This window comes from Leptidea sinapis, chromosome 13 (genome assembly GCF_905404315.1).
Source record: "Leptidea sinapis chromosome 13, ilLepSina1.1, whole genome shotgun sequence".
Classification (NCBI taxonomy): domain Eukaryota; kingdom Metazoa; phylum Arthropoda; class Insecta; order Lepidoptera; family Pieridae; genus Leptidea; species Leptidea sinapis.
This window is the reverse complement of record NC_066277.1, coordinates 2,656,590-2,677,043: the sequence shown is the minus strand read 5'-3', so window position 1 is coordinate 2,677,043 and position 20,454 is coordinate 2,656,590. Positions and strand designations below refer to the sequence as shown.

General features: G+C 34.0%; 2 protein-coding genes across 2 annotated transcripts; one reads left to right on the top strand and one right to left on the bottom strand.

The window, feature by feature from the left end:
• Positions 1–298: 298 nt before the first annotated feature.
• On the bottom strand, positions 299–15,966 carry LOC126967612 (phospholipase A2-like). Its single transcript, XM_050812139.1, has 4 exons — positions 15,749–15,966; positions 11,159–11,318; positions 2,955–3,107; positions 299–459 (listed from the first exon to the last, which is right to left on the bottom strand). Exons 1-4 carry the CDS (start codon positions 15,933–15,935, stop codon positions 372–374), a joined length of 588 nt encoding a protein of 195 aa, XP_050668096.1. The 5' UTR covers positions 15,936–15,966; the 3' UTR covers positions 299–371.
• Positions 7,782–10,962, top strand: LOC126967611 (zinc finger BED domain-containing protein 4-like). The gene is made up of 2 exons (XM_050812138.1): positions 7,782–8,586; positions 9,153–10,962. Exons 1-2 carry the CDS (start codon positions 8,367–8,369, stop codon positions 10,856–10,858), a joined length of 1,926 nt encoding a protein of 641 aa, XP_050668095.1. The 5' UTR covers positions 7,782–8,366; the 3' UTR covers positions 10,859–10,962.
• Positions 15,967–20,454: the final 4,488 nt, after the last annotated feature.

The following is a 20,454-nucleotide window of genomic DNA, read 5'->3' as shown; positions in this document are numbered from 1 at the left end:
GGCACGGTTTGACGGTTCCGCTGTGAAACAATTTCATTTCAACAAAGGGAGCATGTTTTACGAAATGATTCTTGATGTTTTGAAATATTAAATTCCTATAAAACAGTATTTTTTTTATTATCTACTGAACAACGTCTGTCGGGTCAACTAGTAAATATATAAATATTGACACACTTTTACACATCATCTATTTAGACGTAAGAACTAGGATTTACAACTATGGATGATACTTATCTGAAATACACTTTGAATTCATCTCAGAATTAGGGCTGGGTTTCTTGTATGAAAATGAAAAACATTATTTGAAAATCTATAATAAAAATAAATAAAATACTTGGAAAATCGTAAAAAAATTTGTTAACGTAGGTTATTTAGGTGTAAGCAGGTACATCAAACCATTGGTACCGCTGAGTTCCATTTTTATCAAACTCGTATTCCACACACCTTCCATTCCACCAGCTGTAACAAATTAATGTATTATTAAGCACACGGTTTCTTTAAAAAACTATAACAATTACAAAGCTAACGGAAGGTGGGACCAAACAGGATGGCTGCATGAAACTATACCAGTGGGAGGCTCCTTTGCACAGGATGCCGGCTAGATTATGGGTACCGCAACGGCGCCTATTTCTGCCGTGAAGGAGTAATGTGTAAGCATTACTGTGTTTCGGTCTGAAGGGCGCAGTAGCTAGTGAAATTACTGGACAAATGAGACTTAACATCTTATGTCTCAAGGTGACGAGCGCAGTTGTAGTTTCGCTCAGAAGTTTTGGGGTTTTTCAAGAATCCTGAGCAGCACTGCATTGTAATGGGCAGGGCGTATCAATTACCATCAGTTGAACGTCCTGCCCGTCTCGTCCCTTATAATATATCCTTCAAATTCAGACACCCATTATTTATATCTTAATATTAATTTATTAATAATCTACATCTTAATTTATTAATAAGACTAGTTCAGCCGGTTTCAACTTCATTTATCACAGGGACCAAGTAAAAAAAACGAATCGTTTAACGTTAACCTGTAAATACATAGAGAACTCCATATTCGGTTTTGATGTACCAATTATTTACGATTTTATTTTTAAGTTTATTATAATTTCATTGAATTTAAGATGAAAATTACGGAGTCACCTCCCTCTTTTAAAACTATTATCTCATTGGCCACCTCTATGTGATTCATGTGGAATAATTAAGGATGGTGAACACTTATGGAGAAGAGTAAGCAGAAAACACGCAAACATGGTGTTTTTAGACAAGTTTTGTGGTGAAAGTACAGCATTTCGAGCTATGAACACTACTTAATCCTGTTACACATATCCTTAAGTCTTATTTGTAGGTTGCTAATGCTTGCTGTTGGTTATAGTTAACACTGCCGAGCCTTTTTGAACTACCACTTTTCTTTCAAGTTAAACAAGTTTTTTGGCATGGCGTGACGCATTTTTTTGGTACTTCTCACAGAAAAGTTATTCTTATAGCTTGTACTCTTTTGTGTAGGTTCATTTATTCAGATTAGTAGTGAATAACGAGGATTGTAAGCATATAACATGTTTTCCACGCAAGAATTTTTAAAATATTGGCTTTGTTACATATATGGCGGGCCGGCAGCCGTGAACTCATATCGCTCAAGGTCGCTGGCATTTAGTGTCGCCTTATTAAATGAATGTGTCCGATTTCAGTCCAGAAGAGACGAAATTGTAGGACTTATGGGTTTGTACAGATTGATACGGGCATGTTTGTAAATATACTTGCCCGTCGGGCATCTAAGGATACGACTGATTGAATCATTAAGACAGACTGTATGTATAACTTGATTTTTTTAGTTTGTTAAGGATTTTTTTCTTTTTTTTTTCTTTAGTTTTTCTTTAGTTTTAGTATTTATGTACTTCGATTATAATGGGGCTGACATGTACATACAGATATAAGCACATAAATAAAGAAAAAATAGGGTTTCATTGATTGAACCCATTCAAACGGTTTCTAGTTCAAGTTTTTGTGATATTTATTCACCACTTGAACGCACAAGACGAGAGTACCTTCAAGTCGTTTCGACACCAAAGTAAGTTAAAAAGGCTTAATAAAATACTCCTGTATGGCTTACACTCCCAAACGAAAACGTACACATTGCAAGAGAAATTGGGCGGCGGTGATCACTTAACATCAGTTTTCAGTCATAACGTTCGTTGGTACTCCATTAAAAACAACGAAATTATGTTCAATGCTTATTCTCTTTCTATCACTAGTAAGGTGTTACTACTTTCCATCATTGGTAAAGTTATTGACTACGATTGGTGAGATGACTGTTTTTATAGCACAGATGTTCGGAAGTATCCAATAAGTTATTATATTAATTTTCATACATTTGCTTAGTTTTCTACAGAGCTTATGTATATAGGTTACTACCTATATACATAAGCCCAGTGTACTCACTGGGCTAAGCCTACTGTTCTTTGGAGTTATTTCGTCACTGGCTAATGACCTATCTAGCAATCCCTCGGGAGAACCAAATAAACTAGAGCAACACTTAGCACCAGGTAATCCTCGGGTTGTAGTCGTATTCAAAGGTCACGGCAATTTTAACATTTTATCCGGCTCGAAGGACCATGAAAAGTGGTGCACCCCTAAGGTAGATATTTAGTTGTTTTACGGTAATAATTATATTTATTTACTTATTTAGGTGTTCAACTTAACTATAATACTTGTTAAATTACTATTTTAATGGTTCTAATGGTGAGTACGCGGATCTCTACTATTAATTGGTTATGATGGTTAAAATGTTTACTCTGACCGGCACAGAAATGGTTAATGATAATTGGGACCGGTCTGATAAACGCGTACTGCCTTACTGAATGCAACAACATGGTTATAAGTAATTAATTTAGTTCGATGGATTTACCTCGAACAAGACATATTTTCATATAGGTGTCACAGATTTTATGTGCAAAATATATGCTTACCCTCCATGCTCCAAACAGCCGGTGATTGGATAGTCTTTTTTGTAGCATTTAGTGCCCAGCACATTGAAATAAACGTTTCCAATGGAATTAGAACTTTTGGTGTTCGCTGCTTCCAAGCATTTCAGAAATTTCTCGTCACAAGAGCACGCCAGACTGAAAAACAACAATACACGTATTATTAATCAATTTTATCAACCAACTTGTAATTTTTGGATTATATGAGGAATTGAGGGTACTTCTCAAAAATTATAAGCATTTTTTTTTCTTCCGTTATATACAGAGGCTATTTTACTGAAAGAAGACTTTATGTTATTTTTAGAGGTAAGTAATTCTGCATTCAATGATTTTCTAAAAAATACTTGCCTCGTCTGGGAATCGAACCGACTTAAATGTAAAAAAAAAACACCCCTACTTTAATGATGCCAATCGAAAGAATGGCCAAAAACTAATCAGTAAAATAGCCTATCTTCGATATTTAAGGTACTTTCCCTTCATGTCCCATAACTTTGGGACATCCTGTATATAGAGCCTGTTGCTGTTAGATAACAGGTTAGGTTTTATTACTTTAGTGTGCATAACAGCTTCGTCTTACACTCGCGATGCGTCAGTCACTTGTTTTAGTGTGCGTGTGTTGTTGAAAATAGAGGCTAACTAATCGCTGCTATTTTATCGACGCTTTCACAGCTTTGAGTTTATAAGGACGTACAAATTATCTAAGATTTATACTATCTAAGTATCTACCAGTGAGAGGCTTCTTTACACAGGATGCCGGCTAGATTATGGGTACCACAACGGCGCCAATTTCTGCCGTGAAGTAGTAATGTGTAAGCATTATTGTGTTTCGTATAATAATATCCTGAGCAGCATTTCATTGTAATGAACAGAGCGTATCAATTACCATCAGTTGAACGTCTTGTGCTCGTCTCGTCCCTTATTGTCATTAAAAAAAAATATTTCTCTAAGAAAAAAGCGATTCACTCGATTGCATGGAATATGCAGTCATTGATAGATGACGGCTATAATCTTGTGATGAAGATAGCCGAAATCCACTACGTTTTGAGCAACTGTTTGCTTTCAAACCTAGCCGGATTATACTTCGTCCCCAATCGCATTAATGTAAATTCAAACTTATGTCAAATCACTGCACGTTTCATACTAAACTAAATATCATTTTTGTACGTAGACATTCCCGAGTCTTATTACGCAGTATTTACATCTTCTTTGCTCAGAATGAAACCGCGCGTTAGTTTACTTCTTTGACAAACTTTTTTTGAAGTAAAACTTCTTTAGGCGTGACTTGGGGGTAACAAAGGTAAAAAAGTCAATTGAAACAATTTTTAACCATAATAATTTAATGGTTTAAGAAACTGTTTCAAAATGCTCAGTAATATTTTCTGAAAATCTCCAAGTGTATTTGTTCACTTATGACTACTTTGTAATAAATAATAAATAAAAAAAAATACGTGTGGCACTCGGGGACTGCCGCGGTAAAGCTATTGCATAGCATTTCTTATCAACTTATGCAATTATAATTATTTATTTATGCAGTATTTCTTTTTTGATAAAATTTATTTTAAAAAAAGCAAACGGGAAGTGAGTAAAATTTTACTTGCAAGATTCGATTACAGACAGACAACGGGACAGGTGAAACTAAATAAAAATGCTTGGTATAATAATAAAAAATAAAAAAACGTGATAAAAAAAATAAAAGAAATTAAAAAAAATTAATATGCACCCCAGACTCGAACCTGGGACCTTCTGCACAAAAAGCATACGTGATAACCGCTGTTCCACGGCCACTGTAATGACCGTGCCGAAACATCTATATACATCTAGTAAGTAAGTGTTAGGTTATTTTAGTTACGGAATTTCTGGATTCGGTCTCCACGCTCAAGGCCCGCGATAGAAGCTATGCAATAGCTTAAAAGTTCTCAGTCTGATTACGACATTAATTTTTCTTCGTCCATCGGCTCTTACGTTGGCTCTGACGTTATATAGATATGTGTGATATTAATAATTTAATTATTTTTATTCAATTATTTATTAATAACACCGTTTTAATGAATGTAAGCATATATTTAATGGTATAAATTAAATCTTCTTGTCTTTCAACTTTTTAAGAATATTTGTTATATACTGGATGTCCTATAATAGGTGGGACAAACAAGGGCAAACAAAAAAATTGCATATTTTGTGAGCTTTCAGATAAGCAAAAGAATGTATATATATATATATATGTATATATATATTATATATATATATATATATGTCTGTTAATTATTCGTAATGTTAATTATAATAAAGTTTTACTTCATATATATATATTTATTATATTTTCACTCAATGTCCTCTAAGAATCTCTTAATTTATTGAAACTTGAATACAAAATATTTACATTCCAAATTCAAATCACTTCTAAAAAAGCTATTTTACGAGTAGTCCGTATTTACAGTGAATAGCTGATGCTATAAAATAAATTCTCTACAACATTTTGTAGTTGATGGTAAATACTAATCACAAATTAAGATTTATAAACGTACTATTGATCTTAAATCAAATTGCCGTTTTGGAGTTCTGGTTAATTCGGATTAAAACTAAAATCTCTTTGATGCAACATTATAAAGTAAAACTTTTTCACGTGACAGCTAAAAAAATTCAACTACGATTTGACAATGGCTAAAACACTGAGCGCGCGGAGCAGATAGGCCATGAAGAAAAATAAGAATTCTACTACGACGGCTACTAAACTAAACAAATGTGAATTGAAAGTGGTGGTAGATGCAAATTCAAATCAAACCCCCAAGGAAATGGAGGTCTGGTTTGATATTAGCATAACCACAATATTGATTTGAATTTGGAATGTGGATAATGATGAAACACTGTAAGGTTCAATTCATAAAGCTAACTAGATAAAAAACAATAGGCATGAATGAGTATTAAAAAAGAATTCAATAGAATATTTTTGAGTTAAACTAAATCTGTGTTTTAATAAACGAGCAGTTAAGTTATTCCAAGTTTAAAACTTTTTATACAAATAAACTTGGCATAAAGTTATTTATTTATTTATTTATTCATGTATAGGAAACAAACAGTATTATGATACTTAAATATTAACAAATCTTAAGACTTACACTTTCACCAGTGAAGTTTCCAACAATTTATACGACACTTTTAGTTAAAAGGTAAGCAACGGTAAGATAAAAACCACAAAACAAAAGTAATACAAATTAACAACTAATTACAAGCTACTCGTATATCAGTTACACAATACTATACACGCCTATTATACAATACTATAATGAATTAGTTACAAATGAGATAAGTATTCAGAAAAAAAATGTAAGAATGGGGTTAAAAAAAATCAGTAACCAATGATCTGAAAACATTTATTATATCTAAGAATACACCAAGAATATGCAAAATGTTGACTAAATCGCTGACAACACTGTCGATACAATGATAAATTTGGAAATTATCAAATGTCAAACGCGGGAAACTTATACGTCCCAATAAACCAATCGTAAGCAAAAGTCTATTTGTAAACATTTTGCATATTCTTGGTTTATTATCAGGTATAACTTTAAGCCTTAATTATTTAACATCTTTATCATACCTTTCCCATTACAGATTTACATGATAGGGAGAAGAAATGTTAAGCCTGGAGTAACTTTACACTGCGTTTAATAATACGACAGAATGACTTTTAAAGAATGTCTTAAATTGTGCATGTAATAGTTTCATACCAACCGTTGAAGCCATTTTGTTAATGATATGCTGCAATTACTATGCATTAACTTTTCCTCATTGCAACAATTATATAATTTATCTATTAATTACGATATTGACCTACAAAGAAAGTGTAATCGAGGAAAAGTATTGTATTGTAGCGGAGATAAAAACCAACGTACTTATAAATGACCAGAAATTGAAACTTGTGGACACTACGGTCTTCTCGGGTATCACGTTAGATAAAAAGCTTCAGTGGGGTCCACATATTGCCCAACTAGCAGATAGACTCAACTCTGCGGCATCGCCGTCAGAAAGATTAGAGAGTACGCGAATGTTGCCACAGCTAGATTACTGTACTTCAGTTATTTTTACAGCATCATGACGTACGGTTTTTACTGTGGGGTCATGCTGCTGACAAGAACATAGTGTTTGCTCTGCAAAAAAGAGCTGTTCGTGCTATATATCCACTTGATTATAGACAGTTTCTCAAAGAAAAAATAAAAGAAATAAATATTATGACTGTTCATTGTGAGTACATTTATGAAAATTTTATATACGTTCACAAAAATTTCCACCTTTTGGTGTTAATAGTGATTTTCATTATTATAACACTATAAATAAGGGATTGCTTGTAACTTATTCTAGTAGGCTTCATAAGATACATAATAGCTTTAAGGGTAAACGTCTTCTATAATAAAGTCCCAGCCACTTCAGGCATTATCTATAAATAAATTTAAATGTTTTATTAAGAAATGGCTCCGTCGCAAATCTTACTACTCCACAGCTGAATGTCTAAGTGAACGGACAGCCTGGGACTAGATTATATATTTTATAGCAATAGCAATGACAGTACTATATTGTATATTTTAATAAAAAGAGCGCAAAAAAAGGATGCTGGAAGAGTTTCTTGCGCCACTTCTCTCACTCAGAGCGCCACTTGTTTCCGAAGCGGTAGTAGTATCTAGTATATTAGAAATGACATCAAAAATAATTCTAAAGGAATCAAGTATCGGAAAGAACAAAAAAATCGGAATCATAAAGAAATCTGAGGACATAAATGCCTTTTTTGCCTTTTCTTGTTCTACGTACAACTACGCACCAGGGATGTTGCGAACATTCGCATCTGCATCCGCAAATGCGGAACATCCGCATTGTTTTGGACATCTGCATCTGCTTCCGCATCCGCATTAATCAATGCGAATGTTCATGCGGATGCGAATATTATACAAGTAGCGACAAGAAAGAAATTGGGCGGGGCCGGTGATTGACGCGTGCCGGTCGCACGTGACAATAACCAATGGGAGCGAAGAAATTAGTGACAAGATTCGACACGTTTGTTTGTTTTCGCTAGTGCATCATTTGTTTGTTCCTTTCCTTGCAAGTGGAAGTGAATAAATACGTGTTTGTTTGCGTTGTGAAGTGAAAGTGAACTACTTATCGTATCATAAAGATAAATAGGTATTTTTAATGTTATTGTGATACAGTGTGTAAATAAGAAGAGTTTACAAGAAAACTTTATATTATTTAAGACTAATATCCATAAGATCACAGGGTAACTTCTATTATATTACGCCGGTAATACGTTTTATTGTAGGAAAAAATATCGTTTTATGACGAAATTCGTTATTTTTCCAGTGTGATTCCCGTTATTGATAGTTTATCTATCTAACTATTTAGTCAACAATGTCACCACCGACCAAAAGTAATGTATGGGATTATTTTGAACCAAATAAAGAAGACCAGGATAAAGCTGATTGTAAAATATGCAAAAAAAGCTACTCTCGCAAGGGCCGCACCACGTCGTCTTTAAAAAACCATCTTAAGTCGATGCACTCAGAAGAATTTTCTACATTTGAGAACATTAGTAAAGAAAAAAAATTACAACAGATGAAATCTGACGCAAGTAAGTTTCATAATTAATAGTTTTAATTAATTAATATTTACTTGAGGCATTGTTTGGTTAGTTTAATAAAAGAATAGTTTTAGTTGTGGTTTATTGGCTAAGTTTCCACTCAATATTATAGTTATTTGCTGTCATATAAAACGTCAGTTGTAAAAAGACTAATATATGTAATTCATTTATCTACTTTTTTATTGTTTCAAAATAAAACAACCTGTACATAAATGTATATTTTTAATATGATATTAAAATATGAATAGTGAATTACTTAACTCAAAAACTATTCGGCTGATTGCAAAAATTTTATCACTATCAAAAAGTGTACCTTTTCTTTTTAGTGTAGTTTAGCTTCACGCTATATTTAATGTTAATGCCAGAAAACATTAGGGATCCTTCCTTCTTATAAATATTTATAAGGAATAAACTCCTTTTATTTTTATTTTTTGCAATATAAGTTGGACATTTGATAGAAAGGTTTTCTGGTGTTTTAAAATGTCCTCACTTTTTAATTACTTTTAAGTAAATAGTTTTTTACAACGAAAATTTTTATTTATTTGTGTATTTTTCAGATAAAGTTACCACTCCTCTGCAAGAATCAAAGAAACAACTTTCATTAGAGGAAATGGTTCTAAAAGAAAAGAAGTGGGACGTCAATAACTTGAATTCTAAAAAAATTGATAAACTCATTGGAGAAATGATTGCACTTCAAAATTTGCCGTTTAATTTTGTTGAAGGGCTAGGTTTTCGTAGACTGATGCAAGAATTAGCACCAAGATATAACTTTAGGGGACGCAATTTTTTTACAGATTTTGTATGCAAGGAATTATATAGCAAAGTGGCTCAAAAAGTTAAAGGATTAATCGAAAATTTTGATAACATGTCGTTTACGTCTGACATTTGGTCGGATCCTAGCTCAAACGCTTCTTTGCTTAGCCTGACTTGCCATGGAATTGCAGAAAACTTTGATAGATCATCGATAATATTGAAATGTGAGACATTTGACGGCCGTCACACTGGTGACATAGTTGCTGAAAAATTCAGTAACATGCTTTCTGAATGGAACATTAAAAAACAACAACTGCATTGCCTAATCAGAGATGAAGGGTCTAATATGAAACGAGCCGCGCGATTAGCAGCATTAAATGATATAGACTGTACTGTTCACAAGATACAACTGGCTATCCGTAGTTGTTTAGGTTCTCAAGAAAACATAAAAATACTAAAACAAAAATGTAAGAGAATTACGACCCATTTCAATCACTCTACCATTGCCCAGAAACAACTGCAATCAATTCAGGACAGACTGAATCAACCGCACCTGAAAGTGTTTCAAGATTGTGTAACACGATGGAACAGTACATTCTACATGTTCGAGCGTTTTTCAAAGATAAAGGATGCTCTGAGCCTTTACATGAATGATAATGAAATTGACCCTATTCTACCAGAAGAATGGAAAATGATTGAAAGTTTCATTCAATTACTGGGACCTTTTGAGGAAGCAACACGGGAACTGAGCAGCTCTTCTGCTCTTATTTCATCTGTGATACCGATAATACAAATGCTTGAAAAAAAAGTTGATGACTATTTATATTTAACAAGATCGCAAGAGTTTGATCCGATTCGTCAGGCTGTAACGACTTTGAAAAACGAACTTTCTACAAAGTTTTCTAGCTTGGGAGAAAACAATTTATATACCATCGCTACCTACTTAGATCCTCGCTATAAGCACAAATTTTTCACACCGGTGACTGAAGAAAAGATTAAAGATGACATTTTAAAAATGATAAATATTGAGAATGACAATTTTGAATCAGTTAATACCAATGCCAAAAGGGCTAAAATAACTGATTGCATGGAAAATGAAACAGAACAACTAGGACCAGGGACTTCAGGTTTCAACAAAAAGCCATGCTTAAAAAACGACCTGGCTATGATGTTAGATTCGTCGAGTGAAGACGAAAGTCAAGATGAGCCAGAAAATAGTAGCGTTGAAGCTGTATTAAAAAAAGAGTTACTTGCTTACCGTACTAAAAAAAGAATAAATGTGAGTGAAAATCCTTTAAACTGGTGGAGTGTACATCGAGGGGAATTCAAGGTATTATCGCCGATAGTACGAAGATTTTTATCTGCTCCACCGGGCAGTGTTCCTAGCGAACAACTATTTAGTAGCGCGGGATTAATTTACGAACCTCTGCGTAACAGACTAGAACCAGAAAAGGCGGCAATACTACTCTTCATCAAGTATAATGCTCCTATTTTTAAATTCAACTACTGATATAAAAAACAGAAGGTGTTCAGTTACATTATACATGACTTATATTTTTAACATAAAAATAAGTACTTAATTATGTTTGATTACAATAAAAATGTTAATAATTACGTTGTCATTGTTTTAATTCTTCATGGATAGACTTTATTTACATAATATCTTATACATCCGCATCCGCATCTGCATCCGCGGATGTGAGCCTGCTAAACTCCGCATCCGCATCCGTATCCGCGGATGTGAAAATATCGGCATCTGCAACATCCCTGCTACGCACTACGCACTGCCTCGACCAATCCAATATCTTACCGAGAATAATATGCTGTATTAGTCAAATTGTATTTCGTTTCGCCAGCGGTGATAACATCTGGGCAGAAGTCGTGGTCACGGCAGCACTTATCAGCTTCCACTTCTTTGCCAAGATCGTCATACCCACTAGCGGTATCGCCAGTACCACACCATTTTGTTCCTGAAAATTAACAAGATTTATGAATACTTCATTTTTAAGACACGAATTGCTTTTGAAGTGATATGTTCTCAATGTCAATTTCAATTTATTGCAATTCCATAAATACATTCCTTAACTAACATTTGGAGTAAATAATGGTAGTAAATTTGGAGTAGTATTATGCTCGTATTTTTATTTAAGTCGTTAAAAAATCATAAATGGCATAGTAACACTTTTCTACTAAAAAGTTTTTCAATATTTTTGTAAAATTCATGTTCATTGTCTACGTTTCGAATTTTGTCTGGCAGATTCTTACATGGGAGGGTAAACCACTTCGTTTCGTAACGCGTTACGGAGCCAGTCCGTCTGGCTTCCCTTTCTCTCACCTGTACGGTAGCAGGAGACAGGCTACATCTATCTCACTCTAACCCATTGTTACTTTTATAGGATTTAATCAATAAATAATAAAATATATTTTATAATCAATAAAAGATTTAATTTATAAATAACCTATCCTTACATCCTATTAATAAACATCAAAATTAAGTTATAACTAGAGCTTTTCTCAAGTTAAGCAATTTCAATATTTAATAGTTCAACTTAAATTAGCTTAAGTTATCTGTTCTGTCGGGTGTTCCGAGACGCACACGTTTTTTTGTTTCAATAACTAAAATAATTAAAATGTACATAAATAGAGAAATAACACTGGACCGCAAAAATAACGGTTCATTTAGAAAACCCCCGATATCTCTAATAAAATATGTTATAGGCACGGACGAGTAAAAAAATAAGGACTCCGTGTCACCTAGCATAACAGTGAGGCACTAAAACAAGCCGGTAAACGTGTAAATACATAGCCCCACGCATACACTTACACTGATCAAAACCAGCCGATCGGCAGCCATTACGAGAATTGTCATCGTCTGTGACAGATCTGTTTGCGTCTCAATAAAATATTTTATAAATGCCGTCTTGCGTTGTTAAAAGGCGTAAAAACAATACTATAAAAGTATTTGTGGATAAAAAAAAATTGTGTAACTAGTATACCCCGTAACTGCACACACACTAGCATAAAGGTACTTCACTTGCTAATATCACGGCGCGGAGTCCTTCTTTTTTTACTAGTCCGTGGTTATAGGCAGATTTGTGACGCTTATTATACATATCAAAAGAGGTTGCATTTGAACAAGTTACAGCTTCAAAAAAAGAAATTCCGATATTTGAAAAATATCAAAATATTTCTTGCTTTTCTTTCAAACCGAGCTGTCATCATAAACAGTTTTTTTGGCTGGTCACAGTATTTGTGCATCAACCATGCACCAACATGTCGTTATCTACTAAGAAGAGAATCTAATATCGAGAAACGTTATCTAAAGAATGTACAAGAATTATCACCATGGCACAAGAAGGAAGGAGTCAGCGAGGTACTGCTAGAACAGTAGGTGTATATTTATCCACGGTCCAAATTCAAATTCAAATATTTTTATTCAAAATAGGATGTGACATCACTTATTGAAAGTCATAAACTACCACCCATTCCAAAATGAATGCCTCAGACCTAAGAAGAACGGGCGCAACAAACTCAGCGGGCTTTTTTTTCATCGAAAAATATGTTTACAAAGTAATATTGTACAATTAAACTTATTATTTAATAGCCTGAGGGCGGCCACTCCATTCCCAATCTGTGGTATCATTAAGAAAGTAATTTATGTTATAGTAACCTTTACGAAACCAACGTTTTTTAACAATTGTTTTGAATAACGTGATACTTTTGTTTTGTACATTTTCTGGGATCTTGTTGTAAAAGCATATACAACGCCCCACAAAAGACTTACTAACTCGACTTAGCCGTGTAGTAGGCATCATAAGGTTATGTCTGTTCCTGGTGTTAACATTATGTTTATGACAGTTTCTGAAGAGTACTCCAGCGATTGGCAACGAGACCAGGGAATGGCAGGACAAGGAGTAGAACTACAAGGTGGATATTATACTCATTAAAAATTGGACTGTAGCTTATTGACTTCACTGTTAAAACTCAAACTCAAATATTAAAAAAGGCTAGAGTATTTATATTTTTAATTAAATTTATTCTCTTTGTCATGATATGCTCGAAAACAGATGACCCTGTTAGAACATACAAGATATCGGCGACCAAGGTTTTGAAACCTAAAACGAATCCGAACAAATACATAGATTAATTCATACCTACTCGGTTTTGTCCTACGTTTCACCACTATTTCTGGTTTTTAATTATTTAAGTGCATTATAAGACTAGAGATAAGGGATTGCTTGTAACTCATTCTAGAAGGCTTCATAAGATACATAATAGCTTTAAGAGTAAATTTATACACTTCTATAATAAAGTCCCAGCCACTGTTCAGGCATTATCTATAAATAAATTTAAATGTTTTATAAAAAAAATGGCTTTCTCGTAAATCCTATTACAACACAGTTGAATATCTAAGTGATCCGTTACCCCGGGAATAGATTGTGATTATTTTATAGCGATAGCAATGATTGTACAATATTGTCCATTTTTATTGAAAAGAGCGCAAAAAAAAGAATGCTAGGAGAGTTTCTTGTGCTCTTCTTCTCTCTCATAGCGCCATTTGTTTCCGAAGCGGTAGTAGTATCTATTATATTAGAAATGACATCAGTAAGAATTCTAAAGGAATCAATTTTGAGAAAATAAATGCCTTTTATAAACCATTTTGATATAAAACACAGCATTTGTGTTGATATTTAATAATCCTTACTTTAGTTTTTATTTACTTAGATGAGATATAAATAGATTTTAGTAGGTATATTCATATTATCTGGACAAGTTTGTTTATATTTATTTGTTTATTTTCCATATATCTGTAGTGTTTGTCCCAAATACAGATATAGAATACATTATACACCGGTTAAAAACGATTTTTTCTGCCTATCTTTATCGCTGAGTCATTTGACAGAGAAGTTTAGAAACCGTTCGTCCCGTTTCGACTCGCGCGGAATTAACCGTTTGATAAGGGTTTAATAAAACACTCCCTTATCGATTACATTTCGAACGGAAAAATAGATACCAACCGGTTTTTGGCATTAAAAAGTGGTTCCAAAATGTATTTTTCTACAATAATTGTAGTATCAAATCAGTTTTCTTAAAAACGCACCTAAGTGCTGCATCCAATTTACATGCCACGTTAAAAGCCCTTTTCACTATCAAATATTTAATTGAAACATAATTCAAATTCAAATTCAAAAACACTTCATTCATGTAGGTCACGGAAATGACACTTATGAATGTCAAAAAAAAATAAAAATATTCGTATTATATATCTTCGTAAAGGGAGAATGAGAAGAAGTAGCAAGAAACTCATTGCCACTCTTTTAAGTCAAGATTTACATTTTAATTGTTTTACAAATCATTTCAATTACAATATATGCAAAGTCACGCAACAAAAATACTCAAATGTCAAAAACTGAAAGGCTTCCACGAGTAATTCAAAAAAAAAGTAAATCAATACTTAAAAACACAAGAGTTATTGAGTATAGTAGATGCATCAATCCACACATACCGTAAATAAATAGAGGCATTATGTGAGCATTTCATAAAATAAAAAATATAATAACTTTAACTTTAAAGGAAATAATAATAATAAAAATCACATCAAGCAGACCTCCCGGTAACAAGATCATCCAGCCACCACGAGTAGCAGCCGTTCACGAGCATAGATTATAAATTAAAATTTAATGATCATGTAAATTATGGCTGGATACATCAACATTTAGGCGGCAAAAGATAAAAAATAAGTGGAATTGGAGTGAGAGCTGTAATTAACTTTGTGTGAGGATACCTACGTAGTGCGTAAATAATGAAAAACTAATCCTAAGCTATACAATAGCCAACATGATACAAGAACATTTAATGAATATTAATAAAATACTATTGTCTTCCATTATATTTTTTTAATAAATATTATAGGACTCTTGCGTAGTTTAATTTAGCTTAGTAAAAATATTTCTTTAATTGGAATAATAGTTCAATTTTATTATTAACAATGATATAGGTAGTCTAGATGGCTAGACTTTTATTACAGTATTCTATAATATAAATGACATTCTTAATGATACAACAGACTGGGAATGGAGCGACCGCCGTCAGGCTATTAACTTATAAATTTTATCAAAAAAAGAAGCCCGTTAAGCTTTTGCGCCCGTTCTTCTCAGGTCTGAGGCATTAATTTCCGAATGGCTGGTAATTTTAATTTCAATAAGGGATTTCTGAATGAAGATATTTAAATTTTATCGGGTATGTATTGTACATTATACCGTTATATCCCAACATAATCCCGTTGTATCCCAACGGGATTTATCAACAGCTTAGCCGTTTCATTCTATTTTGAATTTACCTAATAAAAATATATAAAACAAGAAGTATGCATGAACAAACTTAAAAAAACTTAACAAACCTGGATAAATGAAAGAAATTTTCAAATCCTTAAGATGAGTCATTTTTTTGTCGTTTTTTGCATTAGTGACCATTCCTTCGTTAAACACCCAGCCCTCAGCATGGGAAACAAAACAAAAACCAACTAATACCATAAACAAAGGAAACATCTCCGACATTTTGGTATACACCTGGCTATTACAGCTCATAAAGTTAAAACTCGAATAATGGTAGAATTTCTGCGCCATCTTTATATAACTTTATCTTTTTTATAAGTAACGAAGAATGCGGCACGTCTGTTAGCGATTTGAGAAATTTATCTTTTGCTGACATTGTGCGGGTGCTTATGAATAAGTAATCAAACAGCTTTGTTATTGAAAGAAGATCACGGTTAATAATAATTTATTTCGGTATCATGAACAGGAATAAAATCTCGTATCTGAAGGGCGTCGCTGATAATAATTATAATAGTAAGCATTGGTTTCATTGCCACCTTAAACATTACAAAAGTACGCAAAGTGGGTTTGCGCGGAGAAAAAAATTTTTTATAAAACTTCAACCCGTATACATATATATGCATGCTTTCCTCTACGCTGTTTCTTTTGCTTATCAATGACATGCTGCAAATCGCGGGCTTTAATTGCTATGTAAATAATAGCACATAGTTCGTCGGACAGATGGCCGTTGGGGCAGTAAAGTCCTCGAATGGCGACCACGTACCGGAAGACGCAGTGTCGGTAGGCCTCCCACGAGATGGACCGATGATCTGGTCAAGATCGCCGGAATACGTTGGAGGAGGGCAAATTGAAATTCAAAATTCAAATATTTTTATTCAAAATAAGATGTGACATCACTTATTGAAAGTCAAAAACCACCCATTCCAAAATGAATGAAAAAGACCTGAGAAGAACGGGCGCAACAAACTCAGCGGGCTTTTTTGTTTTCATCGAAAAAATATGTTTACAAAGTAATATTGTACAATTAGACTTATTATTTAACAGCCTGAGGGCGGTCACTCCATTCCCAATCTGTGGTATCATTAGTCATTTATGTTATAGTAACCTTTACCACACAAACGTTTTTTGACAATTCTTTTGAATAACGTGATACTTTTGTTTTGAACATTTTCTGGGATCTTGTTGTAAAAGCATATACATCGCCCCACAAAAGACTTACTAACTCGACGTAGCCGAGTAGTAGGCATTATAAGTTTATGTCTGTTCCTGGTGTTAACATTATGGTTATGACAGTTTCTAGAAAATTCACTTATGTGCCTAGGAACATACATTACATTATCAAGAATATATTGAGAAGTAACAGACAAGATGTTCATTTCTTTGAAATTTACTCTCAATGATTCTTTAGGACCTAGGTTATAAATAGCGCGAATAGCCCTCTTCTGCAGCACAAATATTGTATTAATATCGGCAGCGTTGCCCCATAGCAATATACCATAGGACATAATACTATGGAAATAACTAAAGTATACTAGTCGCGCCGTGTCTATGTCAGTTAATTGTCTAATCTTTTAAACCGCGTATGCTGCAGAACTAAGTCTGTTCGCCAATCCTTCAATATGGTGGCCCCATTGTAATTAACACGATGTCAGATAGAACATTGTTCACTTTGTCATACATAGGTTGGTTTCTTTTCACTTTGAAAATCAGTGAAGTGTCGTCCGCAAACAATACTACCTTAGGTTTTTTCTCTATAAGATTAGGAAGATCATTTATATAGATAAAGAAGAAGAACGGTCCAAGAATAGACCCTTGTGGTACCCCCATACTGAGAGGAGTCCCGGGAGATCTCCTGCCATTCACGTCAACCTTCTGAATTCTCGACGTGGAAATCTTTGGGGGAGGCCTTTGTCCAGCAGTAGACGTATTCCGGCTGATGATGATGAAACAATATCACCAGGATATGCTTCATAAACCTGCAGTGCCGATATCTGTCGGGATTCTTTGCAAAATCCATACATGGCGCCGGCTTAATTTAGTCCAGTTTAACCTTAAAAAATCACAAGTACACTGCTCAGTCTCCCTTTTTTACACCATATATTATAGCATCGATATATTGAGGTATATTCAAATCTGTGGTAACTATGATCTATTACAAATCACCAGTCAAAATTAGATTCTAAAAAGCCAGGTGTGCTCAAGAAGACGAGAGAGTCACTTCAAGATACCGTAACTACATAAGGCGCATATTTGGCCTCGCATGGAGTACTCTTCTCACCTTTAGGCAGAGACTCCCCAGTACCAGCTCCTTCCATTTGACTGCATACGATGAAGTGCGACTCGAATGATCGGTGAACAGGTGGTCTCCGATGGGCTTTTTTTATATGATTACATCTCCTTAAGCATATCACGGAGAGTGTTCAAGGCCGTTGGTCATGTTACTACCAGAAAACGAATTCCACTACAAGACATCTCGTCAAAATGCATATTTTTACGTGATTCACATAGATTTCTGCAACCAAGTGTGCGACCTAGCCACTTTAATGAATCATTTGCCTACTTTTGACCTCTGCTCTTTACTTTCCACTAGGTGAGCCACTTATCCGTTTCGCCCCTCTAATACAAAAGAGACTATACAGATATTATGATGTACATATGCATCCCTATACAGTGGTATAAAATGAGAAGGATAATCCAATTTCTTAATTATTACTTTTCATTTATGACTTCTACCCTACAGATCTTACCCATCACGAATCAGCCAGTCTCAAAATCAGCGTATTGGCTAATAGAAAATAATTAAAATTACTTAACCACGGAAAAAATAGTAAAATGTTTGCAATGGGATAGGGAAATTTAAAAAAAATATTACGAAGCTATGAGCATTGTAATGTAAAAGTAAAATAATGCCTTCCACATTAACATAGTAATTGGTGCGAGGTAATCACTATCCCAGCAGCTGTATATCGGACCACACCTTCATTGATATCCCTTAGGTACGTGTAAAATACTTAAGTGCTTGCGATGTTTAAGTTTGGTATATGTGAATTCGTAACAGGAAGCTACGGAAAAACAATTGACAAACACATTAGCATATTCTGATAAAGCATCGTAGACACTGAAATTATATTACCTATTTATTGTTATTGATTCAGTAATACCCAATTTATCAACAAATAAACCATTAGTTATATCTTAGCTTGGCATGACATTTTCAGAACATATTAAGTTTACCAAACTCTCTCTTCAAATTATGCTGAATAATAAAAAAATATGTTTTCAATTCTGCATTTAATAAAACGTAGATTTTTTTTTCATTTTAAATATTAGGTGCACTCAAATGGATTTTCTAGTGATATACGTAGCTATTACTTTAGTATTAATTCTTCACAGAATAAGTTATCTTGTAAGGCTGCGATCGAATTAAAATGGTCACAGCGGGTTGCACTTCGTTCGGACTACATAAACGTTTACAATATGTTTCGTCAGTTTTACTATTAACTCGTGTTTAGCTACAATTTAATTGTTTTTGAATACAAATTGGTACGAAGTAATATATTGTAATGAAAAATGGAAATGGTGGTGTAAAATGTTAGATTTTTTTATAACAATAAAGGAAAGAACGAGCTGGGCGTTCCGCCGATGGTAATTGATATAGATCTTTAAGACATAGCTACAATTTTTTTGGAAATTTTCAACCGACTTCAAAAATAAGAGACGGTTCTCAATTTGACTGTATTATTAACTTTTTTAAATGTCAGTTTTTCACAAGATAGTTAAGAGACTGCACCAACTGAGATTAATGGAATTTTAAATAATAGCTACTATCGAATTGATGTGGTTGTGAAGCCGGATAATGGGCATCGGAACAGGTCGTGTTTGGGCATATGCCCAATTAATTAATTTCTAATATTAGAACAATTGTCTAGAACCAGTAAACTTATAGGCCGATTCACTGTTAGGGTTGGTCTCGAAACTTTTGGATGAGGGAAGTGTCTATGCCGGAGTATTTCAGACCTAGGGAAAGATCGATTGAGCGGTTGAAGTGCAGGGCAAGGTGGAGGCGAAAAGAGCGAGGAAGCTCACCCACGCGATGGTCGGATCTAATCAAAGCAGTAACCCAGACACCTGTGGTGGAGTGCTCCCGCAATGCTACAAGCCGCTAAAAGTGGAGGAGCATCGCGAGGGTGTATTGCGACCCAAAACTAAAAAGAGAACAATATCACAATTTATTAAATCTTTCGGCATGTCATTTTAGGTCGAACCTCTTTTCATTTCTATCGTTTGCAACGGACTGCCAATAGGGAGATTATTTACGACTATGTCAACAAGGGGGCGTATCAATTATCATCGGCGGAACGCCCAGCTCGTTCTATCCTTTATTGTTATAAAAAAAATCTAACATTTTACACCACCATTTCCATTTTTCATTACAACATATTACTTCGTACCAATTTTTATTCAAAAACAATTAAATTGTAGCTAAACACGAGTTAATAGTAAAACTGACAAAACATATTGTAAACGTTTATGTAGTCCAAACGAAGTGCAACCCGCTGTGACCATTTTAATTCTATCGCAGCCTTACAAGATAACTTATTCTGTGATAATAATACTAAAGTAATAGCTACGTATATCACTAGAAAGCCATTTGAGTGCACCTAATATTTAAAATGAAAAAATAAATCAATGCCTCAAAGTCCAGACCACAGAACAGAAATTCTTTTCCGTGGTCCAGACCAGAGCGAATCTGATTTCCCAACTGAATTAA

What these genes read in the sequence shown, in the direction of transcription:
- LOC126967611 (XM_050812138.1), top strand. Translation starts at nt 8,367, where the DNA reads ATGTCACCACCGACCAAAAGTAATGTATGGGATTATTTTGAACCAAAT. An exon ending in ACAGATGAAATCTGACGCAA is followed by an intron (nt 8,587 to 9,152) that starts GTAAGTTTCATA and finishes TGTATTTTTCAG; the next exon opens with ATAAAGTTACCACTCCTCTG.
- LOC126967612 (XM_050812139.1), bottom strand. Translation starts at nt 15,935, where the DNA reads ATGAGCTGTAATAGCCAGGTGTATACCAAAATGTCGGAGATGTTTCCT. An exon ending in AATTTCTTTCATTTATCCAG is followed by an intron (nt 11,319 to 15,748) that starts GTTTGTTAAGTT and finishes GTTAATTTTCAG; the next exon opens with GAACAAAATGGTGTGGTACT. An exon ending in AATACAGCATATTATTCTCG is followed by an intron (nt 3,108 to 11,158) that starts GTAAGATATTGG and finishes GTTGTTTTTCAG; the next exon opens with TCTGGCGTGCTCTTGTGACG.